This window comes from Takifugu flavidus, chromosome 2 (assembly GCF_003711565.1).
Source record: "Takifugu flavidus isolate HTHZ2018 chromosome 2, ASM371156v2, whole genome shotgun sequence".
NCBI lineage: Eukaryota > Metazoa > Chordata > Actinopteri > Tetraodontiformes > Tetraodontidae > Takifugu > Takifugu flavidus.
Window position 1 is genome coordinate 3,594,033 of NC_079521.1, and position 27,412 is coordinate 3,621,444.

The window sequence follows — 27,412 nt, forward strand, 5'->3', positions numbered from 1 at the left end:
CCCTGAACCACACTTTCATTTCATGCTCTCAAATCAGTTCAGAGGGGTTTCAAACTTTGAAGCTGTCGTGTCCATTGCAGAGACCACGCAAACACACAGAAAACAACAGCAGAAGTAAACTCAATCAGAAAGTCCCTGCAGGGAGGAACAGGCTTCTTGCAGAAAGTTTCCACTAATTTTACACACCGAGTTTCCAATCGTGCCTTAAACAGACATGTTGCAAGAGAAAACCCAAGTGTCCGCTATCAGACCCTTCACCACACACACACACACACACACACACACACAATGGGATTACATCATCACACCCGTTCTGTCAGTGACAAGAGAAAAACAGTCCTGTGCAACTCAGAATGAAGAAAAGCAGCAAATCCAGGGGCCATTTCCATGTCACCTTCAACACATCAGTTGCAAAAAACATTATCTGCCATAAGGAATCCAGCAAGTTGAATGTGTGTTTAATGACCACCCGCGCCGTCAAAGCTGCCGTATTTCTCTCCTCCTAAATTTCACAGAGTATTTTACTGCATTTATCTTGTGCACTGGCAAAGATGGCAGCTAATCACAGACAAAGGATCCCTGTGTTTGTCTGCTGAATGAGCCAAACATCTGTGAGCACAAAAGGCTCATAAGAAAAAAACATCCTCTAAGCAGACTGACTGGAAACAAAATGAACCGAGATGATCCATCTGAAGAATTCCAAACAGACTGTGACCGTTGAGAGTACCATTGTAGAACTGGGGCTTTTTGCTAAAAGCATATGCACTACATTACATCCCCTTTTGCGTGTCTGTTGCTTCAGTTTAAAATAGAGGAAAAGTTGTTTTGCTGATTGTTTAATCTGACATGTATGTACTTCTACTCTAAATGAAGGATGGATGACTTTCTAATCTGTGTCTACTATGAATGGGCTGCCGTGGCATTTTGTCCTGGGTCAAATGATCCTGCAATAGGGAGGGCCCCAGGCGATCACATGTTCGGAAATTGAGGTCAATCCAACAATTTTACAAGGACCTGAATCATATGGAAAGGATCTGGACCATTGATCAGAAGGTTGGAAGTCAAAGCTGTTGTAAACATTCCACATTTGTGGAAAATGGAAAAATTATCCAGCTGATTAGTGTGTTATTAAGGCTGTATGGCACAATGCTTTTAGTACTGTATATTTGTGTGAGTGGCAGTGAGCTAAGCTGTGATCTGGTCACTGGTGGGCAAATATGAAAAGCTGGCTAGATCACAAGAGCAAATTGAACGTCCACTGTTTTTAAAGTGGAGCATGGAGGCAGTGCTACAGCAAAATGCAATGTCTGCAAGATGAGCATTTTGTGCATACCATTGTTATAATAATAATTAAAGCTGCTAGCAGCGTTAGGCGGGCCCTCGTGCACACGTTGGGCTGGGGCCCACTTAAGATGTCTGCTATTTCAGTAACCAATACAAAAAAGTATTGAATCTTACACCAGTCCTGACCTATGAACAATGTTTCATGACTTTTTTATCAAGTGTACACATACTATAAGTGCTATAAGTATATAAGTGTTCACACCAATGAAAAAGTTTAGGGGACAATTTGGATGGGTTCTTTATTTTTTTTAATGCATTGACAAAATATTGAATTGGGATATTGAAATTGAAACGATATTGTCATGTGCTAACTTTGCCACTGGCCAGCCTGCCAACAGGCTGTCATTATAGATGCTCACTCAGATCTCAAAATAGAGCAAAGTTTTGGTCCACTCCCATAAGATCAGTCTTCTTGTGGAGACCAATCTCCGAAGGATTTTTACCCTTTTTTTTTTTTTTTTTTTAATCAACCAAATCAAATTGAAGTTATATGACCTTTAAAGTAAGCACATGCGTGAATTACATCATGCTCGAGTAAATATCACCAGTCGGGGAATCCTAATGTGTAGCAACATGTCGCATCTTTTTTATCGATCATGGCAGCATCGCTGGAGTAGCGCTGCGACATTGCTCAATGTGAACCAATCTTTGCAAAAGGGACACTCGAAATTACAAAACAACGATAACCATCAACACGCTGATGGCCAGTGTTTACGTCAGAGTGTTTTGCCACACTAAAACATGTAATGATGACGTTGTCAAAGCCCACACAAAATCCTGCATTAACGAGCTAAGTTCCACATGAAAGCGCCATTCCGTTGCATACTTCTAAACAAAAAATGAAGGAACTTTTAGTGGAAAGAAAGGAAAACAAGAAAAAAATCAACTGGATAAAGGTACTTACGTGTGCAATGGAAAGCATCTTTGCTGTTTAAAGCCTTGTTGCACTGGGAACACTGGCTTCCCTGGACTGAACCAACTGGTGTGAACTGATGGCCATTAACGACCTTCTTTTCCTTCTCTTTGGCATCCTTCTCTTTATCCTTTTTCTCTTTGTCCTTTTCCTGGACAGAAAGAATATTTAAAAACAATAACTATTTTTATTTAAGACACCATTGACACCAACAAATTTATAACGAAGCAGACCAGAGATATTTGTGACATCAAAGCAAAAACCTTTAAGCCTAAATGGTCTGAAAGCTGCGTGCACATATCAGTCGGAAGAAGCATGATTAACATACAGCGATCTGAACTTTGGGCATCCCTGTTCAACATGTCCAAAAACAAGAGAACGCCCTTTTTAAAGTACCTTTTAAGCAGTGTATTATTTATATTGTAAAAGAAGACAAGCTCAGGAGAATTTTTTGATCCTGCTAGCATCAAGGCTTGTTAGCAGTCACCAATAGGGATGAACAACTGATGCAAATCATTAAATCACCAGAATGACAACACTCAGCAGCCACTGGCTGCTCTGAGCAGTTGTCTAGACCTTAAAGTTAAAAAAGTCTCGATGCCCACAAACAAGTAATGTATCTTCAGGTCAGTTCCTCAGTTCACAAGGTGGTGAAGAAATGCCAGTTAACAGAACAGTGGAGGTCAAAACATGACCTTCGTGTACAAATATGACCGTCATGGAAGAAACATTGGAAGAAGACCTTTCCAGTATCCTCACTATAGAATTCAGCATCAGATATTTGAAAAGGCATCCAGACAATTTAATTTAGGAACAATGTGGCACCATGAGATGGCCACAGGGGGCGCTACTCTACACTAACTAGGAAGGCCATTTTATTTTTCTGTTGTAAACGGATGTAAAAGGTGACAGTAAAACAATATTTAGTTTAAAATATAAAGGGAATATGTCACCTATGACTGTGAACATGGGTGTCTTTTGCACACCATTGTCATTAAAGTTTAATGGGGAGGGGGGGTCCTTAACTGTGCCTCTGCTATGCTAGAAATACACAAACAATGCTTATGTAGGTACATTTGTTCTAGACCTACATGGCAATATTTGTGCAGTATATATGCTGCTATGGCAACATGGATAGTGGATATAACAAAATTCAACTAGTGACAGAGTTGAACAAGAAAGCTTCCTGTTTAGACATGAACTGCAAATGACAAAACTGCAAAGCAATTGTGAGACAAGTGAGGCCATAACACTGTGGTTCAGCAGCGTCAGAAGTCTGTACATTTATAGATGCTCTTTTGAATCAATTTCACAATGTATTTCTGAGAAGTTAAATGTAAGCCAAAGACATGTTGAGAAGATTATACTGTATGATCCTATTTGTTACTGTGAAATGCCCCATCTGTATGAGCATCTGGGCAACTTGATAAAATTAAATTTGAATCCAGCAGAGTGGCAAAATTACTCTGATGTTCTACACAGCAGGGGGCTTCTGCATAATAACTGATGTTTGTACTTGCTGATGTACTGATGCTGGGAACAAATTCTCTAATGAAGGAATTTTTTTAAATTGCACTTTTAGGCGATATTCTGGTTCATATAACAGCAACTGAAAAACAACTATTGACATTTTGTGCATATAGGACTACTGCTCAAATGCCGTAATACACAACTAATGTTGGAAAACAACCAGTAGAGACCACAATTCTGTCAAGAGGAAAATCCATGCTGATATGACATTTTACTGTGCAACTTATATTGGCTGTTATTAACTGTTAAACAGCTAATAAAGATGCAGGACACGTGACAGCGACAGTGTCTGGAGCTTAAACCTTTGGCCTTTCCACAACAGAACTCTCTTTCTGCAGCCTGTGCATTGATGAATAAGGCCGTCTTGAACTGCTGTCATCTTAGAATGCTGATCTGAATCACAATCCCAGAAAGTGACGCTGAGAAGAACAGAGCTCTCATTCTCTTGGATTTACATCACAGAGCCTCCACCCAAACCCAGAGGAAAAGGGAAAATGGACTTTCCAGCTCATTTTAATGGGTAGCCCTGAGCCTCTTGGTTAAAAAGGACCACAACACTCTGACATAAACTAGAAGCCATTTTGTTCCGTTGCTCCTAGCTACCATAAGACTGAATGGCCCACAGCAAGTCTGCATGTTTTTACAACAAGTCTAGCTCAGCAGATACTTTCACTTCCTTACACTGCAGCTTTCTGACTGAAGCGTGAATATATCAACCGTGATCTGCTTGGAAGACTGTAAAATAACATTATCTACAAATAACTGCAAAAAGCAATGGTGAATGGCAAAACATTAACTTTACTGTGTCAAAAAGAGAAGTGACAAGTTTTGCCACCCTAACAGACATGAGAAGCAAAAAGACATCGTAGTTCAAGATAACTTCACTCTAGAGAGGAACGTCGTTGATTTTAAATAATTCCAACGTGAGTGGGAGACCAAAACATTCTGTAGAGGCCTACCTCGAGCCATCCTTTCCATTTCAGTGAGAAGCGATGGCTCCCTGTGAATCTTCTGTATAACATCTCTGGCAGTCACTTAGTGGGTGAAGCTACAACAAGCTGTGAGGCGCCATCACCAGAGCACAGATGAGGAAGTGAATGACTGGCTACAGGATGTATTACTACAGCAGTGACCCTATAGACCGGTACAGACACGATGACAAAATACTAGATCCGCTGTCAGAACATGCAGGCCGAAATTTCTAACGTTTTGGGGAAGAAATGATTCTAAAAAAGGTTAAGAATGGATAGTATTTGGATGGTGTGAGACAATGAAGTGAGTTTTAATATGTTGGAACGCAGTAAAAGATATCTAAAGTCTGTCTTTTGGCCACAGAATATGCAGACACCTGTGAGTGCTCTACACCAGCTTTGCTAGTTCTTTTGGAGTCTGTAAAAACCATCTTGGATGAGTTTGACTAGCTGCAGGCTGTGGTGAATCCTGTCACTTTAAAAACACTGGCCAAGAGATTATAAAGCCACAGACAAGTCCTCACTTCCTGTTTTACTTCCAGTTCACCCGGCTGCTTCTTTGCAGAGACTGCACAATTGCTGTCAGCAAAAAGAAAATATATATTTATATACTATGCTATAAATAGCATATTTCATCAGTGCTAGTGTAAATCTAATCCAGATTTGAATGTATAAACATGTCACTCATGCAGCTGAATCAGAATTTTTCATTTTAGTTGCTTTCAAAATTAAGTTATTTTCATTTTTATCAAATATAACAAGTAACTCTAACATTCCTACTGGGCTATCATTACCTGTATCTGTGCGAGATAAATTGGACAACAGACAGACTACTGGGAAAGGTGAATACGGGACAGATAATCATCTCTCAATAATGCCTCAGTGCTGTTGATAATGGACACACTGGGAAGCTCCCAGCACAGTTGAGTAAAAACATGTCACCGTAGAGTAGACAGAGGCTGAAATGCAGCTCAGAGAAAATGTCCTAAAAATGGAGTCCATGAAAAATGGCAGCTGAAAAGCCTGTGACCTCATCCGTTATTGCAAAAACATTTACCGGTATGTTTGAAATTTAAGACTGAACAAGACGGAAGAATGAATAAAAACTCACCCTGGTCTTTTTGTACATCTTGCTCTTGAGGTAGCTGAAGGTCCGGCTGACTTTTGTCACACTTTTTCCTTCAGTGTCACTGCGCAGAGGGCCCGGTTCTTCCTCTGATATACTGATGCACACAAAACTTTACCATTAAATAAACTGAATGAAATAATGGCCCGACCAGATCACACACACTCAAAGCATATTTATTTACTGTCTTTTTTTCTATGACTTTATAGTTTCCAGCTGCTCTTGAGACCTAAAACAATTACTGTTAATGTGTAAATGTGGCAGTGACCTGACCTGTATGCTAATGAACCAGAGTTGCTGGAGAATGACCTCATACCTAAAGAGAAGCAATAGAGAGATGACATCAGCATTCAGAGGTAGGTAAAATTTCTGGTGAAAAATTGCTGGTGAGATTTCTGCTTCATCCCTTTTTAGAGCAGCAAACAACTCTGATCAGAGGTTGACCAAACATATCATGATGATGACTTATCACTAGGTACAAGCTGCAAAAAAACTACACAGGGATTTGAACATCTGTGCATCTTCTTCTCCTTGAACAGCTACTTCCTACATCCTTGAGCCCGGCTTGAAACATGTTGTGAGCAGCATTGTGGAAGAAAATGCCACCTTTCACTCTGGAGAGCATTCTGGTTCCAGTTGTAGAAAAAATCAATTAAAATGAAATAATTCTACTTCTTCTCCTTCAGTCTGCCCAGATTACTACATTGTTTAAAGTTGTGTTTTTGGGCTCATATTGTACATCTAAGCTACCGGTAAATAATAGAATTTAGAAATTAACTCTCCACGTCATCTTTAATGTATTACAAAACCTTTGATGACAGGCGTGAAAAATGCATTGCTTGTTATGTGTCACATTGTCAAACTTGAAACAACATAATGAAGGAAAATTGCAGCTAAGCTACAGGTGGTAGGCTTTCTCAAATCACCTGCTGAATCATTTTGATTTGTTCCTTTAAAAAAAATATACAGAGAAAAGGTCACCTAAATATGTAGGCTGTTACTTCAAAAAAAAATGGGCAGAAATTACTGTCTGCGGTGCGATTCTTTCAACCAATGATTGTGCGTCATGCTTACAAACCTTTGGTTCATACTGGGAGCGGCTTCATATCCGCAGTAAAATTCTCAGATGACAAGTTTCATTGCAGCTCAACTTTGTGGTTTCATTAACCTTCAGTATCTTGCAGCTGTAAAAGGCTTCACTACACAACTGTTGCATTAAATCCAGCAGAGAGCAGAGAGAATGGCTCCCATTTACATTAAGGCTCTCTACTAATCCATCATTTCTTGTAGAATCCATAATGTGACTGTGTAATATAATGACTCAACAGGGGATTCTAACAGAAAACATCTACTGTTCTGGCTCCAAGGTCACAGCTACTTTCTACTTTTACTTACTCAGGTTATCTTCATCATCACTAGATGAAGAGCCCCCATAAATGAACTGAGACTTAGATTTGGTGAGAAGGGGGGAAAGGCTGAAAGAGATGGAAATTCGCCTCTTACGCCTCAAACGTCCCACAGCTGGGGTGGGAGCAGCAAAGGAAAGTGGAAACAACAGAAAAAAAAAAAACACAGCAGGAACAGACTTATTTTGCGGCTATATAAAGATGCAAATAGGTATTTTCAATAGTTGTGATTCATCATGACTTGAATCAAAACTTTAAGCATTTGAATTAATCAGATAGATTGTGGAAAAAGTACTGGCTTTATATAAAAAAGAAGACAGGTATTTAATCTCCTTGTGACGGAAGGCTTTGGTAGAGGCAAGAAAGCTCCTAAGCCCCTCCTCCTGGATAATTTCAGGTAGGACTGGGCCCAAAAGATAATTCAAAGTACATTTAATGCTTCAGATAATTCACTACGATGGCTCTTTTTGGAAGAGAAGCGTACACACATTTTAACTTCAAACAAAAAGTATTGATGAAAAGGTCAATGATCTAAGTTGAAAAGTTGAAATACAATATAAGTTGAAATACAACTTATCACTCACCATCAATGTCTCTCTGGCTGATGGCGAGCATGGACACAGACTTGGTGAGTGGCAGTGTCATTGGAGGACAACTGTTTCGCAAAGGTCGATACCGCCTTGATTTCTAATGCATAGGATACAAAAGTGAGTAAAAAGTGCACAAAAAAGTGGGAAAAGCCACTGAACTAGACATCTAATGAAGCAGAAGACATATCCAGACACTTAATGGGTAAGAGGAACCATTAACTTAAAACAAGGAAGCGATGCACATCATTTGTGATGTGCATCAGTTGACAGTGTATTTCATCACAATAAGAGCTGAGAGAAAGAGGACAGTGATGTTTATTAATTCTTTCTAAATCCCTCAATCATCAGGCTTAACATGGGAAATGTGTGTTTGGGAGGGGGTGTATTCTGACCAGGTCCTGCAGGCTCCTGTGCTCCACCAGTTTTTCCTGTTCCTCTGTCAGAGAAACCAAAGAGCCTCTGTCATCACTGTCTTGCTGGGGCATATTTAAAGACTCCAGGATTCGAGGCCCCTTGGTAGCATGGCCCCTCAGCTCTTCCTGGCCAACGGTGAGGCCCTCCAGGCTGTAGCTGTGTGAACAGACCAAGTGAGAGCTCAAAACCTGTGGTCTTAACACCACACTCAGTTTACACACACGCACACACACACACACACACACGCACACGCACACGCACACGCACACACACACACACACACACACACACACACACTCTGTCGTGTTGCGTCAGCCGAGTTAGCACCACCAGGCTCTGTATAAGATTTAGAGCAGCAGCAAAAGAAAACGTCGTCCAACATCAGCACTGACATCGAAAGCGTTCCAGCTGTGATTTACTAAACCAATTACATCGATCTATGGGTCAAATAAGAGGTCCTGAAAACTCCAATACAATGATTACAGAGAGGAAAACTACAGCAACATTTCAGGATGAGCTATGCAACGGAGATGCCACTTCATTCTGTTCTGGACAGACCCAGTAAAAGCTACCACCTCCCAGTGAATCTTTCTTATACTGCGCCCTTTGGATTTGCCTGACACCCCATTATCAGACCGATAAACTGTATGTAGACGTAACAAACCTAAACTGGATCAGACCGTAAAAATCATGACTCCGTGATGATCAGAGAACAGCACTTACCAGTCCTCAGGGCTGTCAATATAAATGTGTGTCTGTCACAGTAAGACTTGCTTCAACCATTATTATAAAAAGAGCCTGGTGGTCCTTGGTACAAACCAAGAATAAATCCAGAAGGCCTAGTGGGAGGAATCTACAGACTAACAATTTACATTCATTAAACACTCATGAAAAGTCATGTGCACTAACATGCATGTAAATTTAACTAGGGGAAGCCCAGTTCTCTGACATAGTGAATATCTCATTAATGCAGCTTATAGGAAAGTGCCCTCAGCAACTGACAATACAAAAGTTCCAATGACACCACGTCTGACGTGTCATTGGAACTTCTGTATGAAACCTCATGTCAGAAACAGACCAAAGACTGCAGTGACCTTTGACCAACCTCTTTCCCTATGTAAGACACTGCAGGCACCCTTAATAGCATTTTCCAACATGTGTCTTCCTCATGTGCTGGGATATCTCACTATGCTATCAGAGGACCGGGGTTAAGTGGGTAACCCAACGTTCTCCAACTCCGTTCGATATCTCAGCCTATCAGAGATATATACAACTTCTGAACTGCACCACATTCACCAAAGCCGATCCATAAAGTTTGAAGGACGTCCGCTTATACACAAGAAAACTGAATTTCTACAGTAGTGTGATTACGACTGTTAGGTGCTACCAAACCAGAACAAACACTATGCCGAGTATTGATGCATAAACTCCATGGTTGCTGTTGATTTAGCTGGACACTGCATCCACGCCCGGTCGCGCATAGTTGTGCGCAAGAGAGAAGAGCGGGCATTGGGTGTTTGCGTGCAATGCATAGAGATCTACGGATGTCTGACCGAATCTCTCCAACCTGTCTCACCACCTTGCAGTTGAGGAGCCTTCTCTTGTAAACAGAATCCTGTATTTAGAGGAGGCCTGTTCCTTTGTTAATTTTGCCCTGGACCTGTGTCAGTCACAGAGAGATGCACACTGCTCCACATTATTATGCTGCGAGTCGATATAGTTTGTGCAGTCTCAGAAAATGAGTTCCTTCCCGGAGGTTTATGTAAGCCACCGATGTGAAATTGTCACTTCTCACTAAGATGGGGGAACCCCGGAGAAAAGGCAGGAAGTGATTCAGAGAAACACCGCCAGTGACTCCAAGAAATTTAGCTGGGCGCAGCAAAGCCGTAAGGGCCTTTTTGCATTCGCAGATTGGTCCTTCTGAACAGCGCCCCAGGCTCAAGTCTGACGTTCTCACCTTTCTCTGTGACACCAATCCAAGCTCAACACTGGCTGAGGGCAGGTGTAAGGGCTTGGTAAGATGTGCTCTCCGTAATGGGGAAAAAATGGCGATGTCGGAGGCACAGATGTAATGTGGCCACCCGCCACCAAAAGGTTCCCATTCTCAGCAGGCCTTACAGACCCATAGCGAGAAGTGAGGCCATAAACCCCAGAAGGTTCTGACGCATCTTGAACAACACCCTGCATCCCTCCCTGAAGAGGAATACACACTGTTAAATCTCTCTTACTGTTTGTGTATCAGAATCGCTCTGAAAGAGATGGACTCTAATATGATGCTGAGATATGCTGTGCGCTGATCAGGCAATTCTGGTGAGCAGAATCAGACACCCAGACACCCAGACAGGAGAGATGGGTTAAGAGGGAATAAACCAAGACATATTATGTCACCCAAATTGGCGTCACCGGGGCCCTACCATGGAGCTTGGCCTGGGGTTGGGGCGTGCAGGCGAATGCCTGGCGGCCGGGTCTTTGCCCATGGGACCCAGCCAGTCGCAGACCGAATGAGCAATGTAGGCCCACCTTCCCGTGGACTCACCATCCGCAAGAGGGCTCAGAAGTGGCTGATGCCATGTGATTTGGGCGGCAATCATAAGCATGAGACACACTCGACCCCGGGGAAGACCCAGGCCACGCTGGAGTCACTATGTCACTTGAATGGCCTGGAAACACCTTGGAGTTCTGCCTGAAGAGCTGGAGGAATTGTCTGGGGAGAGGGAAGTCTGGGCGTCCCTGCTCGGACTTCTATTGCTCAGACTTTTGCCCCCACAAACTGGTACCGGATAAGTGGGAGAAGATGGATCGGTTAAAAGTGACTGAGTGTCACACCAACACAGCTCCTATGTCAAAAAGAAGAGATAATCATCTGAGTAGCAATGAATCCTCATACGGTTCAGAGCTGCCTCCATATTATTTCTCTCTTTGGTCCCAATTGAAGTGTCACAGTCATTGGCTGTGCCTTGATAGGCAAAAAAGAGAAATTATCTGTGTGTGGGATGAATATGAATGTGGAATTACACTGGATTTAGGTTGATCAAACTAAGCCTAGAGGTATGTGTCAACACAATATTGTGAGTGTTAGCATTCTGATAGCTATTCAGAACATGGAGATCCAAGATGGGGTGCAGCCCTCTGCCCTTCCTTGGAACTGTGAAGTACCCAGACTAGGAACCCGCTTGGATTGCTCGATGTAGATAGAGGATTTCTTCCTCTAAACCCTGAGATGAGTCCCCACTTGCAACCAAATCCAAAATGCTGTTGAATTTGGGTGGATGGGGGGCTAGCTGCAGTCTGTAACCTTTGAGAACTGTTTTCAGTACACAGGGATGGGCTGTTGAAGCTTGCGAATTGGACGCTCATCTGCCAGCAATTAAGGTAGCCCCAGGCCCTCCATGTTCAGATCATCTATCCCTGAAAAACCCTTGATGGGTACTCTGTGACAGAGAAGGTTTAATTCCAGAAGCACTTAGTCTCTCCTTAAGGCAAGCTGGAACCACGGGCAAGAACAGTTTGACAGTCTAAAAGAGGTGAGGAGGATATTCCCATCAAACAGATGTCTTTCGGAGCCCTGACCGGCCTGGGGTGCCGGCCATTTTCTGCTGTGGTTCAGCACCATGGCGACATCTTCCTGGAGCTGGGTAAGAAGCGACTGGAAATCAGACGAGTCCCTAATGTCATCCCAAGTGCAAGCTGGAGGTTTTGCCGCCTGGTCTTGTCTCTCCTGGTAAGGAGGCTGGGACAGGAGTCACCAACAGAGGCGTCATCAACATAGAGATATTTTGGGGTGTAGGGCAGAAGCCATGGTACCAGTAATCCTGAATAGAATCATCTTGGTGGGGTCACAGGAGGAGGGCACAGCAAGGAGGCCAAAGGTGTGAGCTGCAAAGCTGATAGGAATGAGCTGGCCTTGACACTTTAGCTAAATCCAGGTGGAGGCAGTTTAGGAGGGATCAGCTGTTAGCTTGTCCAGAGCTAGCCACCGTGTCCAGTTGAAAACGCAACACTTCTAGCAAGACAGGAAAGGTCGCTACAATGTGGAGCTGCCCTGAGCCAGATGAAGAAAGGCCTGACAGGGCTAACCTACCAGTCCTTAGGCAGGGTTTACCTTGTCAGCAGGAGAACCGTAGTCCCGTGCACAACATTGACAATCTTGACGGATCGGAATTTTTGGGCAGCAGTCGACTGAGGTGGGTGTGGAAGAAAGTGGGAATGCTGATTATGGTGCCTGCAGTGCCTTATATGGGGAGAGAGGCGGGCTCTCTGGTCACTACTGTAATTGAAACTACCGTATGTCAATTGCCAAGAGCATTTCCCATAGGCTGAAGTACCAAACAGCGTTGAAATAAGAACAGGTCCTCAAACACTCACACAGGCAGACACACTGTACCTGAGGGAACTATCTATTTCCACACTGTGGCTGTGGAAAGCATCAGAGGGACACCAGCTGATGCTAACAAAGTGAGAGGTGCAGGGATTAGTCACAGACAAAATGGAGATGGAAATGAGAATGAATGACTGGCAAAAAAAGATTCAACAGCAGACGGAGAATGCGAACATGACAACATGACACGGATCTTGGAAGACAGCAGTGTGCATGTTACATGGTCACAGATAAACACTAATGGCCAATTTCATTTCCTGCAGAACTGCTGTGATAATATTATAAGAGGGTAGGATACGAATGAACATTATTGTAAAAGTCCAATAGTGTCAGCATTGCCAAGCCTGTTAATAATGTTAAAAGCATTGCCCTAGGAGAGAGAGCAGAAGCCTTATTAGCTAATTACAGGTCGAGCAGCATTCCATTTTACATTCATTGAAACCTCACAGTTAGAATCAAAACTTTATCCTCGTCATTCTAAAAATTTCACTCTAAATAGGCCCAAATAACCTCTGTACCAATACAATGCCTCCAGCATCTTGAGTTTAATACTTCCTTTTTCATCTTGCTGCTTACTATTACCACTAAATATCATCTTTTTACCAGAGTATTCAAACACACCAGGTCAAAGAAAGCAACATTTTCCAGCCCAACTGCCTGCAGGGACGAAGCAAAATGCGGCTGCAGTTTAGAAAGCACGCACGAAAAAAAGGTGAAAATCAACAAAAGCTACGCACACAAATTCAACATAGTACGTCAGATGGCAGCTAGTCAATTTAAAGAACACATCAGCTGATGAATGTGACTCATTAGTACCTTCTCCTGTGAAAGGTCGGCTTCTCCTCACCGAGACTACACATGGAACTGGGGTGATGGATGAGACAGACGTGATGGACGACGGGTGAGATGAGTGGGGATATGAGGGGGAGACAGATCAATAAAAACATAATGAATGAACAGCCGAATAAAGTTCTGCACATTATTGGTTATAAGATTCAAGCGTATTTATCGGACTGGATTTCTGTGTAAGGTTGTGAGTGCATGTTTAAAGAGTGCTTAAAACCTTTTATTAAGAATAATTCTATTAGAGGAACAATTCAACACGCAGAGCGAAGCTCTTATATGCATCTCTGGACGGAGGTTAACAGCTGAGTTCCTCTGCTGCAACAATTCATTGATTTTAACTCAATACCTCTCTCAATAAGAAGTCCAGAAGAAATCAGTGCTACACTCTGGAGGCTGTGTGCACGTGCATGCTACAGCTTAAGTCTAGGTCTGCCTAGACTACTGTACTGCATGTGGAGAAGGACAGCGATCTTTCCTGCTGCAACAATAATCACATTAGGATTACTATTACTAAAAAGTAGCCTAAGGTGGATATTAATGATTCCAGTATAGATGTTTCTATTTAGAAGGGAGGGCACGGAGGTGAAAATACTCGCAGAATCATATTTCACAATTAAGGTGACCTTTTACCTTTTCTATAAAGCTAACATGATGATTTAATCCGCACCGTCTTGTAAAATATTTAGGTGAAAAGTATTCTTATCGGGAACAACAGGCCTAACAAAAATCCAACGCCTCGGGCCTGTTTTGTGCCCTACAAAGAGCTGCTACAGACAATTTACAGAAAACACACGAATGGCTTTGGGTTACATTATAATAGGAAAACCTCTGGATTTGTAAAAATACGGAGAATGCAGCATTTAATACCTTACCCCATTAAAGTTCTAGTCCAGTTTGGCATTAAATACTAACAAGAATATGATTCTAACTATGTGTGATTGTTACAGCTTATCCAGCATTTTTCTACTCTGTGTGAAACATTATATTCTTCATCACTTTTATCAACCAGTATTTCAAGATGCTGACTACTGGGAATACTGCTAAAAGTGTGCATGAGAGACCTGCGAGAACAGAAGTGAGACGTGTGAACAGTGGAAACTGCTCACTCGGGAGAGACAGCGGCAACGATACCCAGTTCCACAATCCTCCTGCTTCCTTTGCAGTGGCACAATAAATGTTGCCCCTTCTGGAGTTTTACCTTCTCTGGTTCATCTCTGTGTTTCCCCCGTTGTTTTTTCCAGGGCCCCAGCTGTGGCGGCGAAGAGGTGAGAGTGAGCGGATGCTGCTTCTGTAAAGCGAGGGGCGCCGCGGCACCTCTGTGACCCTATCTTTGGCTTCTTCTGCTTCTCCTCCTCCTCCACCATCACAGCCTGATCCTATAATACCAGAAGCCCCAGTCTCCACTGGGCTCCAGCTGCATTCCAGCCCCTGGCTGCCGTCAAGGCTGGAGCTGGATGGACATACGCTGGCGGTGTCGTCTGTGGAGGAACATGACACGGAAACCTCGCTGGTGCTGTCTCCTCCTGCTGTTATCGGCTCATCATGCTGTAGAGATCCACGAAAAATATTATTTAGTCATATTTCATTAGCGCGTTGAACCAAAAACAATGTCTAAGCAGAATCTAGAACAAGGTCCTGAAGGTTAGAGAGACTTATAGAACAGATTTGGTGCTGGAGGGTTTCTGGTTCAAGCCCCATCGTGGATCAAACTGAAAAGTGCGCTGGTAGCAGGAGAGGCACCCGGACATTTTCAGAGCACTGCCAAGGAACCCTTGAGCAAGGTACTGAACCCTCAAATACTTAAAGCACGTGTTGAAGGCAGCTAACGTCTTCTATAGGCTCTTCTGTAATGACTGCATTTGATCACTGTACGTTCAAGCATACTGGCTGTGGCTTGTGTGTAAGAAACAGTCTAAAAACAGTAACGCCTCCTCTGGGATTAAAAAGGTCTTAATTCTGACAAGAAAATACCGCTTCTTTTAATCAAGTGCAAATTAAATGGAGTCAAATATTTCCAGTGACATATCAGCGAAGAAAAGACAAGCAACGAACAGAAGTCCTAAACTCATACACACTAGAACTCTACCAGGCTTTCCGCACAGATGCATGTACCAAATTAGAAGAATGCTGGAGCTTCAGGCCCAGGAAAGAAATGTAACAAGGACCAAATGGCCAGGATTGGAGACAATAGGCCAGACCGGTTTGCAGCAGTAGGGCTGCTAAAGAAAACACCAACAGACATGGAAGTCAGTTGTTCACTTAATCGGCTGTTAAACTGGAACCACTCTGTGTACGAGGCAGAGAAGAGTGAGGTTCTCTTCCTTCAGCAAGCAGTGCCTACTATCCCAGCTGCATATAGGCGAAGGCAAGGACAAGTAGCCAGCTCATCACAGGGCCATATGTAAGCATTTTGAGGTTAGTAGCTTGCTCAGGGGTACCTGGCTGTGGCTCAGAAGGTGTCCTGGCAGCTGCTACCAGCTGACCTTCCAAATTTGTCCACACCCAGGGATTGAACGACATCCCCTGTGTTCTCAACCCAGTGCTGTCACCTCTTGCAAAGCAAAGGATTCCAGTTTAATTTACACTTTACATACAAACCATGCAGTGTCTTTTATTTTAGTAAAACTGCTTTTCCTTCCGTTATTTTAAATATGCGGGTTGCTGTTGACGTCACGACTGTAGATGGAGGGCAGAAAATGATTTACTCATAAGAAAAAGCCAAGATCACTCCAAGGTTTTGTGTCGTTGGTACCAACCGATCAAATGGAGAAATAAAACAAAAGCTACTTTTGTACTCACTCACAAAGGGGAGAAACATATTTTAAAATAGCAGCAGAAAACCAGTGGACATGGATTAAGACCTCTGTCTCAAATCATGAGGAGCAGAGTTGGACAATGCCCATACATGCAGTGGCCACTTAATAAAATGTAAAGCTACGAAAATGAAACTACTTATAGCTGACTAAACCTGTCAACAATGCAGACCAGTGTGTAAAGACATTACTGGAAACATAACTGTCTGTGGTATCACCCTGGAAAGGTTGTTTACAGCTTGTGTTTCAAAGTGGTTATCTGTTTCTTTGCTTTTAGCAATGCTAGCTACTGTAGCTACCACAGCTAGTGGTTCTCAAAATAAAGTCCTTGTTCGAAGAAGAGGAAGCAAAAATCTAGTTTCCTTGTGTGCATGGTTCCTATCCAATATGTTTTTGCTAGTTTTAGATTCCTGTTACATGCACGCTCACCCAGCACTTTTGAAAACTCGCTTTCCATCATTTCCAATTACTATCTGAGTGCTAATTAATTCTCCACCTTCTGCCCAACATCTCAATTTGACGCTTCTAAATTTCAGACATTTGTGACTGCAAATCACCTATAGACCAGAACAGAAATTAATGGTTCACCTCCAATTTAGCACAGGTATGTTGTGCAGTTTTTGCTAAACAGTTTAATGGTAACTTTGGCATCCCCCTCAACATTGCAGTTCATTAATTGCCCCCCTCCCCAGCCCCAGGATTTCTTGCATTGGTTTCCAAAAGACCTGTAACAGGAGCAACAAATAATCCCAAAAATATCAAAACATCATTTTAAAGAAATTTATATTATCCACTTTGCCCTTGTTGGGAACTAACACACCAGCACATATTGCAAACACACACACAAACAGGCATTTAGAGCTAATTTGTAGGTGTGAGCTTTTACTGGGCTTATTGTGTTGCCAGCTGCAGTGTGATTGAGCACAGAGCTGCTCAGTTGCGGAGCTGGGAATGAAAGATCTGCTTTAAGTCACTAACACAAATTCCTCAGGAACTGGGAGGATGCACGCATGTGATGTGTGTGAGTGAGTCAGAGAGAGATAGAGAGAGACAAAGCTGTGTGTGCACGTGATCATAGCTTTAGTGAAATGAGTGAAGCTGAACTAGATTTTTGGGGCTTTAAAATGATGCCAACACCATGCAACAATCTTTTGCTAAAGATAAAATACCATGATGTTTTACTGAAAATTATTGCTGTAGATAAAGATCATCATGTTGTCCCCATTTTCATTAAGATGACAACGTCTAAATAAAATTAAGACTATTGCATGATTCAGATAAAATGTTTCACTTTATAAGTAGTGACATTCCTGTGACGCTGAGGTTAGCTGCTGTAGTAAAGAATAAAAGTCTCAAGGTTACAACCATCTGGCAGCTCGCCAGACCCTGTCCACAAAACATGAGACTGTCCCTCCCAGTCACACCTCTAGTCCTTGTCCATTATTGTTTAACACAAAAAGGACACTGTGTGTAGATTATAATAAGCATGGGCCAAAAGCTCAGTGCAGCACAAACTAGAGCCATAAAAGTACTTCAGCGTTAATCAAAGGGAGTCAGGCTACAAACAGACTTTCAACATGAGCACAGTGACAGCAGGGACCACAGCTTCCAGCTCTGCAGCAGCACCTCAGAGCTGCAGGCTTGAAAAGATGCTTAGCAGATATTTGGCATCTCAGCCTGAGGCTCCTGAAAAAATTAAGAGCAAAGCACCGGCTGATGAAGCAGCTATTTCACCTCCACTGTAGAACCCTATAGCAGTTTTCCAGGGGAAAACACAATACAAGCCTGGTGTTCATTGACAGCCGTGATTAGGTTCAACAAAGGTTTAAGACGGGTGATTTCAAAATTGAATTTAGTAGCTTTTTTTTTTTTTTTTTTTTAAATTGATCATATTTTACTTTGTTCTTTCTTATTTTGCCTTCAGATGATTCTCTCTGATGCGCTCCCTTCATCATATTGAGCGAGTTACATTTCTGTTTCTGAATTCTTCAGCAATCAAGTATATGTGAACCTTTCTGAAGATGCAATCATATCCCGGCTCTGCACACAGGAAGTTCTCGGTATCGCTGCCAGAATCTCGGTGACCCCTCGACGGGCAGCAGCTTGTGCTGCTGCTTGGAGACTCTGAAGTTCGTGAGGGTCCTGAAAGACAGGAGAAACCAATATTAATGATATTCCATACCGTGAGAAGTATTTGGCATTTTGATCGGGAAAATGTCTGATGTGTGATGTGAACCAGAGTATGCAGGTGTACATTTTATATTCAATGAAATCTGAGAAGGTGTGAACTACCTGCTGAATCAATGGGTGTCTGTACAAAAACTGCAAAGGCAAACAAGCACTATTGTGTGTGAGAAAAGAACGTAAGAGGAACTCCCACCTGTAAAAAGCCAACACGAAAACTGAAACTACACCATTTTGCTTTAATCATTTACATAGATCAATGAAGCTCCAGTTTTTAACTCAACTCACGCTGAAACATATCATTTCTTTATCCATCCCGAAGTAATTTAGTTTCACAAACTATATGCACACGAATCTTCAGAAACTGTATGCAGCAAAGTAGACATTATTAACAGGTACATTATAGGAAGGGGCTACAAGTGCTTATAATAAAACCATTTATAGGAACATTAATATAGTAGGACCTCAGATAATTGAACCCAAGGTGAACAGTGTGGGTTTAGTATTTCTGTTGGTGCACATTGTTCAGCGTTGCATTTTTTACATCAGCATTGTGGTAGCAGTTTTTGGAGGTTACAAAAGCTTGGAACATCTCTGGCCAACCTAAACTTCCCCTACATACAGAATATTTACGTCAAATCTTTGACTAAAATAAGCAGAAGTCAAATCTTAAGATTCCCTGAAACACTTAATATCTATACACATGATGAAGAGGAAGCGTCATCTCCAGATGACCTAGATTGTCTACAAGGAAATATATGATATTCTGTTGTCGTAATGCACCAATGCAAGAGTCGTGCCTGGATGTACGGTCAGCACATTTACACTATCAAAGAATTATTGCCTCAGTCCAACAGTATTTGGACAACTGAAGTGCATGCAAACGCATTAGTCCGACTAATATCGGTGGTCTGTGTATCAAACTCATTCATAGAGATAATACGATTGGACAATGATTTGTGTATCCCTTAATCGTAGTTAGACTAGACAACGCATGTGTGCACGCTCCACAACCCCGACGATGGCACATGACCCCAAAATATTCAAGAAAGCTGGCGTTAGCATACAGGGTTGTTGTCTGCAATGCCATTATTACGCCTGACTCCAGTTGTATTTATATTATGTGATGTAATATGTCAACCAGAAAAGGAGCCTGTATGAGACCACTGACAAGATGCATATCGCCACCTAGTGTTGAAGAGAAAGACTTCTTCCCAACTGTTATGCGACTTTCACCATTGCGTGTAAACTGTGACAAGGAACGAATTCAGAGATGATTAAGTCAAATTCGGAGCATAGCTCGTTTAAGATGTCCAAGAACGTACTGAGTGAGACACCACCTCTCAGAATGCCATTAACCAGTTGTGCTTCGCATTTCTACGGTCAGAAATACACAGAAAACAGAATTATGGCAATTTTCTGGGAGAAAAATAGCAAGTAGTAGTGTGAGTTGGATGCCGGGGTTTTTCTTTTTTTCTTTTGGACTCAGCCCCTTCACACTTGTCTACTAAAACTGGCAGGAGAATGAGCAGTGTAAGCTGCCTTAACTCACTGTTGTTCAAACACACACACACACACGAACAGGGGTTCAATGTGACTCAATTATTATATGCAAATAACACATACAGAACATTTTACTATTCTGAAAGTACTGGGAAGCTAAATCACCTTTCTGACATGGACTGCAGCCAGTAAAAAATGTAATGGAACTAAACAAAGTCACCAAATCTCTCTACCTAGTCGTGTAAAATCTAAAATCAAACACGAGTCAAACTTATGTTGAAATGCAAACTACCGCGTTGGATCTGCTACACAACAGTCAAAAAAGGACAACTAGACTTGCAGCAGGCCAAATGGGTGTTGTTGAATGAACGCAGCAGACGAAAAAATTGCAATGGCGCAGAAATCTAAACAAATCTGAAGCCACGTTTGTGGTAAGAAAACTGATCCCATGGGCCCCACAGTCTCGCAAGTTTCCTCGGTCCACATTTTCAGAAGCTTTCCAAGCAGTAAAATGAGACAAGTGGTCCATGTTCTCCCCAACACGATCTTCTACAAACACTTACAGGCAAAACCAAAAACAGTCTACACCAAAACACAAAGACTCACAATGGAAAGTTCCTGAAATTCCATGCTACTCCCAAGTTTCATCGTAACTGAACTCTTTCTTGGACTTTTTGTAGGCTGGGTTTTTAAATCAACAGAAAGGCAACCTTTCTCTAACTAAAATAAAGTGCGTCTGGTCTGACAAACTGACTGTGCTGCAGAGCTGAAGATGACTCCTGATGATAAATACAACATGGCACATTACAGCAGGGTTAAACAGCTGAATGAGTCTGAACATAGCAATGAACCACAGGCAGCTACAGGAGGCCGGCCGTCAAGCTGCGGCCTTCCAATAACACATTAAGCAGCCATCCATCTATCCACCCGTGCAGACCCTTGTGACTACACATCCTGCATTCCTCAAGCTGGGATTTGCTTTTTTATTAATTTCTCTCTTTAGGTGTCACCTTATGAATCCAAACAAAAATGTAAACCATCAACTGTGCATGTTGGAGGATTTTCTGATCACTTTTATACATTTTAAACATTCCCCCACAGAAAACATGTATAAGTCAAATTGTTTCATTACAGACAGCCTCAATAGTTTTGCAAAATGGTTTCCCAAAATCAACTCAGTAAGACCTGAGACCACCACTAGACGGAGACCCAACTTCCCCCAAATGCCTCGGAACTCTGCAGCCATGTTGACTCACTTCCTTTTTTCTGTGTAAAACAGTAGCTTTAAATGTCTGAAATCTAATATATCAGGACGTCACTTGTTCTGCTATATAATGATCTCTGTAGGCTGTTCTGTAAGTTTAGTGTGTAGTTCCTTCTAAAGAGCACTGAAACAGTAAAAGTCTCTCTTGTACTTGGACACAGTAACACTGGTTACTGAAGGCGCCGCTACAAAAACACCCAGCTGTTAGAGTTTCCTCCCATCCATTAGTATCAAATGTCAAGACAAATATGTTTGATGGATAGCTGGTCAGAAAACATCTATGAACGTCAACAATGACAGACTTCCTGATGAATAATAACATGGTGATAATTAATTTAAAGCTGACAATAGATGGAGACACGTCTGATATAAACAGTATATATTCAATGAACAGGTCCATTTTAGGAACAGCATAAACCAGTTTATTAACCAGTTTTGTATTCAATTTTCACTGCTGACACTCAATAACATTTTAAAGCTACATTTAGCAAACATGGAGTGATCAAAAGTTCATTCCATTGTTACTCCAGAAAGTAAGAGATGATCAGAAGGAGCATCTCAGATGGTAAATACGCATTGACCTCACCTTGACACAAAGTCAGTCCGTCTTGAGTCTGATCCAGGATCTGTTGCTGATCAGACTGGTCAATCTGCTGACAGACTGAACTTATGGAGGTCAAAAAATCGCTGTAAATGTCTACACGTCCAGAATGAATGTAATGTATAACCATAAACCAGTTCTATGTGATGATGAGTAAAGGTATTTATATTACCCCTTTCTCATCTTTACATTACGCGTCAAGCATTCAGCCCTTCACACTCCCATTCCTACAATATGGTCAGAGACTAACTCACGGACCCACATGCTTGGGAACAATGAATGGTCACAGACACATGTGACTCAGACACTTCAGCATGGAATAAGCAAATACAAAAAACACAGCGTAAACCAGAAATCGATGTGCAATCGGTGGTCCACTTGAGCCAGGTTGGCCCCTTGAATCCACTGTCTTTGACTGAGGTCAGCACTCTCTCGCTTTCTGATCCCTGACATGGTTGGAGAACATGGGTGACCGCACTCATATCTGGGCATAAGCAGCGGAACGCCACATGGACAAAAAGCCAATCATTGACCACCAATGGTGCTGCCTTTGTTGTACCCTTCTGAGGCTTCAGTGTAACTGGATTCATTGCATGAGTGTTTCCTTGAAATGTAGCCATGTGTAAAAGTGGAACAAAACCCAGCAGAACTGGGAGACATTTTTATTTTCACATCTCTAAAGTGGCAGTTTTCGTAACCAGACACATCCATTATCATGACAATGAGGAGTGGTTCTGGAGGGTCCAGGGCACCAGAGCCTTGCTCCACTGGGCTCCAATTCGGGATCCTTATTTTAAAGTGTAAAGTGTATTGGCTGTGATAATCAACAACAATTTTCTCTTCTATCAATGTGATAACATTACTTTCACATTAAAATGGGTTATTAACTTATAGCACTAATGGTAATTTGAGGAGTCCAAAGAATCGACCTGTACAATTACCCCAATAGCAAACTAGTGTATAACAATTGAACTGAACAACTAAAATAGTCCTAAAATCATTAAGATTTTTGGAATAGTGTTTTTTCTGGTTTTATTTAAACCTATATTTTTTCCCACATCTGTTTAATTATCTACAATATTTAGTTTGGGGATTTTGCTCTCAGAGACAGCATCTTTGACATTTACGTTTGGAATAAAATACACAGTAACCAGTATTACAGTTGCTTTCAGGAACAAAATTCACCCTCAACTTTAAACCACAAGTTCATTAGGAGAAAGGCTCCAAATTACATTATGTTTATAGTGTTGGTCTAGCTCTTATAGCATGACGTTTTCTAGGTGCATGTTCCATTTAGAGCAAAACCCTAACTTTAGTACAGGGTACACTGTCGACTACTTGAAATTCTTTAGACGCAAATATTTCCTTAATCCAAAAAATACCCGTTTATAGTTGCATTTTCTCAAAGTGCTCTTAAACCCAAGCAGAGTCATTCTACAGGTCTGCTTCATCGGTGAGCCCATCACAAGACCTGATACCACATAATCATGCTTCAATGCAGTAATATATATATGAAAAATAATAAAACACAGGTTCACAACCTTTCTGTCCAGAAATAATGACAACATTAAATCTTACCTGAAAGGAGAGTACTGCAGGGCTGATGGTACAATTCTCTGTCTTGGTGAATCTACAGAGGAAGAGGAAGAAACTGAATCAGCCTCAGCAACATGTGATCATCAACCACAAAGATGTTATGACCAGCAGGGTCGGCACAAAGCGTTGCCTCCTTCGTGATGGTGAAAAGATACAGTGATCCGGCAATCTTCATGACGCATGTTTCAGAGTATTTCATAGATTGAGCGACATACTCCGTCTATAAGACCAACTGTTTGCGAGGACTCAACTCCAGCCTGTTTATAGCCTTAGCTGCTCACAGACTCTCACTCTTTTGCACACTCACACGCACTGCCTGTCAGAGATCTGTGGCTAGCTGTGAACACACAAGGCTGGGGCTCAGCTTCCTCTGTGGTTGGAATGACTACACAACAGCTGTGTGTGCCTGTGTGCGTGTGTGTGAGATAGACCCATACATATACAAGCATGCACAGGCCCTGCGCTTCCCTTTTTTCAGGCAATACAAAAGCTTCGACAGTTTGACCAAAGTGATGCAAATGTCAGGGACCTGATCTGAAGTCAGATGACATAGAGATCTTTGGCCACTAAAATGCATTTATAACAAAAGCATCATTAAAAAGGTATTAAAATTTATTGAAAATGGGAAAACACAAAACTATATACACAAAACTAGAGACTGCACAATGGTTATTTTTGGCATGATGACTTAAGAAAATAGTCAGGAGTTAAGTCAGTTACATTCAAAAGCACAAGACAGCAGAAGCAAAGATTTGAGGCTTCAGCTGATCAGTGCGCTAAGTGTGCCAGAACACACTACTGACAGCATCCCAGACAAATAATGAGCTCTGTTGCATCTGTGTGTGTCTTGTTGTTGTATTTGCTATTACATAACCAAAATATCCTTATTTTTGGAAGTATGAACATTTTGGCTGGTCCTCTCTATTTTATGGAGCTGATTGAGGGTTAGGACATGGTTGAGACTGTTAGGGTTAGGGGAAGGAGCTGGGTAGTTATTATGAATGATGAAAGTCTTCACAAAGTTAGAAGTAAAAGTATGTATATGTGTGTAAAAGAGACAGAGAGAGAGAGAGTGCGCGTGCATGTGTGTGTGCGCGTGTGTGTAAAGCCCATTGCTGACAGAGCCTTTAGCATTCCTGCAATTACAATTTCAAAGTCAGATGCTAACACACATACCGGCACCTGCACTCCCACATGCAGCTCGATTAACAGCACTCAAGCATGTACACACACTTGTGTGTTGTCACACATCATATCTCACATGCCTGTAACAAAGTCACACACAGATGACAGCTCACACAAGCCTTTCTTTTCTGTGCTCACAGCTGTGTTCAGATATCAAACAGAGCCCACTGAGACAGAACAAACACGCTGACGAGGAAAGATTAGCTGGTCACAGAAGGTGCCAGTTGCACACACATACCCACACACAACCCACAATAAATGTGTGTGTGGGGGTTCTGCTCCAAGCCGATGACTGCTAGGGAAGCAACATATTCAAAAAGCTGTATGAGCCATCCTTAAAGCAGAGCAGAGAAAGCAAGAAAAACAAAGGAATCCATTAGAGCTTAAGGCCAGAGACACACTTCCTCACCTCCAGTCACCATAGCTGCTTCTGCTAATACGGATGCGAGGCAATCTGTATAAGTTGAGCACAGCTCAGTCCAATATGGACTTACCAGAAGTCTCTCTAATTTCAGTCAGAGGGCAAACTTAGCACCTCATTCACCAAGTCAAAACCTGGACCTAAACACTGGCCAACATCATCAGTCCACTATTTATATTTAAGAGGTTTTGGTTGTTTTTGTTGAACTGATCATTAAAATAAGCATTGTTCTAACTTTTGCTGGAACTACCTGCAGCAGAAGGAGCTGTAACACCGAAATTGATGGTCCGAACACCCCATTAACCCCAACCCCATCCAGCAAATTTGGGACAAATGGTGGAGGGATCTTTTGTCCATTCAAAGGAGACCCTTTGGCCTAAAATGCAGAAGGGCTGAGAAAGAATGAGCAATGAAGCTCTCAGTGCTGCTGTGGCTGCTGTAGAAGGTGGACAAACCAAATTCCGGTAATGGCGTTCAAAGTGGATGAAAACAGGAGGACTCACTTCAGCTGATATGTGAACTCAAAGCAACCAGCTGCAGATTTTAGCAATATTATCAATTAAAATCATAAAAAGTTCAATATTTTCATATCTGTCAGCTGGTCCATGGCCATCACTCTATAGCTGCATTTCTACTAAACAGAATAATTCAGTTCAATGGACCATAGATGGCCTGAACTGGTGGAATTACAGCTTCATCTGTTGGTAAAATCCTGCTCCTGCTTCAACACCAAAGACAAGTAATTCTTGTTCCTTTACAAGCAAATGACTTGGTTTTATAAAGTACTGTTAAGGTTAAAGACATGACTGAACATAAAGCTGCACAGAGGTGAGGATCTATGTCCCAGCAATCCATACTTGGCCCACTGCCTTGTTTCTGGACAGGCAGGCGGACAGAGACGTGCTGCAGCACTGAGGGATGCCACAGCTGACAGAACAAATGTTTCCTACAGGTATAGACACAGTTTGGCCCCTAAAGATGACTGACAGCCGACCTGAGGGTAAAAATACTTTGCTGTACCCTGGAGGCTGATTTCAGCATACCAAACACACTCACAGAAACCTGACATGTTTTTTTTAATCCATTTCAATTTATATTTTTGCCCTTTAATGACTCTAGTTTTGTAACTTTTACCTTCCACCATGCTTTAAGATTGCTTTTCTTAGATTTTCTTGATGTTATAGAGCAGCACTTTACAGAAAAAAAGTTGTTCCTGTGGTCATAAATGAAACTAAAATGCTATAAAGTTTTTAGGCTGAAACACTCCACCAAACACAGACAGAAAAACCAGAGGACTCTTAATTCCGGTTACTATGGTTTTATAATTTGAAGCCCCTTTTGGAAGCACATTTGGCTGAAATCTGCTGGTTACAGATGGTTACACTCTGCCTATTGCGTATCTCTAAACAAATATTATTTGACAAACTGGTGAACCTCGACTTGTGTCATGATCCTATCACATGTTCACATCACGCCAGATTACCAGTGGAATGTTCCCATTAAACAACATTTTCCCAGCTTGTTACCGCCATAATATTATGTTTTATACGGGGTATCATAGCTCCAGCATATAGGAGGCCACTAGTATAAAGGCCCATTCACAGTTCTCATACTTGGTAACTGGAGCGATGAGGTGCTTTGTGGCCAGGAGAGATGCTGGGATGTAAAATGCTTTGGAATGAAGTCATTTGGCCAAATGCCTCTTTCCATCTAAGACCAGGAAACAGCGGTGCGCTGCCTTTTCCCCCCCCAACCCATTGTAGCCCCCCGTTCACACACACTCACACAATCATCCTTGTTATTTTCTCCTTTAAATGAAAAGAAGAGCTGCTATTAGGACAATGGACTGAAGTTGAAGAGGTTTCAGAAACCAAAGCAATCCATGTAATAGACAACATTTTCCTGTCCCGTCCTCTCAGGCTGCGCGTCCTCTGGCTGGACATTTACATCAACAGCCACAATAACAGTGCACGGTAACTCGTGCATTATTAAAGTGTTATTTTTTGGTCATGGTGACGGATATTGTATTATTAATATAAGATAGTAAATTGTACTTTAAACGCAATCCTAATACATGTAAAATATAGCTCAGTGGCTACAATAAACTATTATTACCACGATGGCAGCCAAGAATATGGGTTTTTCAACATAAACAGGAAGTGTACCAAGAAAAAACCCTTTCCAGTGTCCTGGAAACAAGTTGGGATTAATAACAACCATTTTAACATTTTTGTAGTATCAAAATTTGTTTTGTCAAGAATATGTTTCTGAATGTATACTTAATACATTCATGTTAATGGTTTCCATAAGAGATGAAAGATTGAAGC

At 41.9% G+C, this 27,412-nt stretch overlaps 1 protein-coding gene across 7 annotated transcripts in view; it reads right to left on the reverse strand.

Annotated features, from left to right (window-relative positions):
* LOC130515042 (A-kinase anchor protein 13) overlaps nt 1–27,412 on the reverse strand; it is an 86,761-nt gene that overhangs the window by 17,748 nt on the left and 41,601 nt on the right. For 5 of the 7 annotated variants that reach the window (XM_057015060.1, XM_057015049.1, XM_057015040.1 and 2 more), the window contains exons 10-19: nt 23,462–23,513; nt 18,343–18,473; nt 14,717–15,063; nt 13,489–13,536; nt 8,273–8,450; nt 7,875–7,977; nt 7,280–7,405; nt 6,158–6,200; nt 5,870–5,981; nt 2,249–2,408 (exon numbers count right to left, since the gene is read on the reverse strand). In XM_057015060.1, coding sequence (XP_056871040.1) covers nt 2,249–2,408; nt 5,870–5,981; nt 6,158–6,200; nt 7,280–7,405; nt 7,875–7,977; nt 8,273–8,450; nt 13,489–13,536; nt 14,717–15,063; nt 18,343–18,473; nt 23,462–23,513 — 1,300 coding nt within the window. The remainder of the gene's footprint in view (nt 1–2,248; nt 2,409–5,869; nt 5,982–6,157; nt 6,201–7,279; nt 7,406–7,874; nt 7,978–8,272; nt 8,451–13,488; nt 13,537–14,716; nt 15,064–18,342; nt 18,474–23,461; nt 23,514–27,412) is intronic. The other 2 variants (XM_057015067.1, XM_057015074.1) reach the window with 2 other exon arrangements.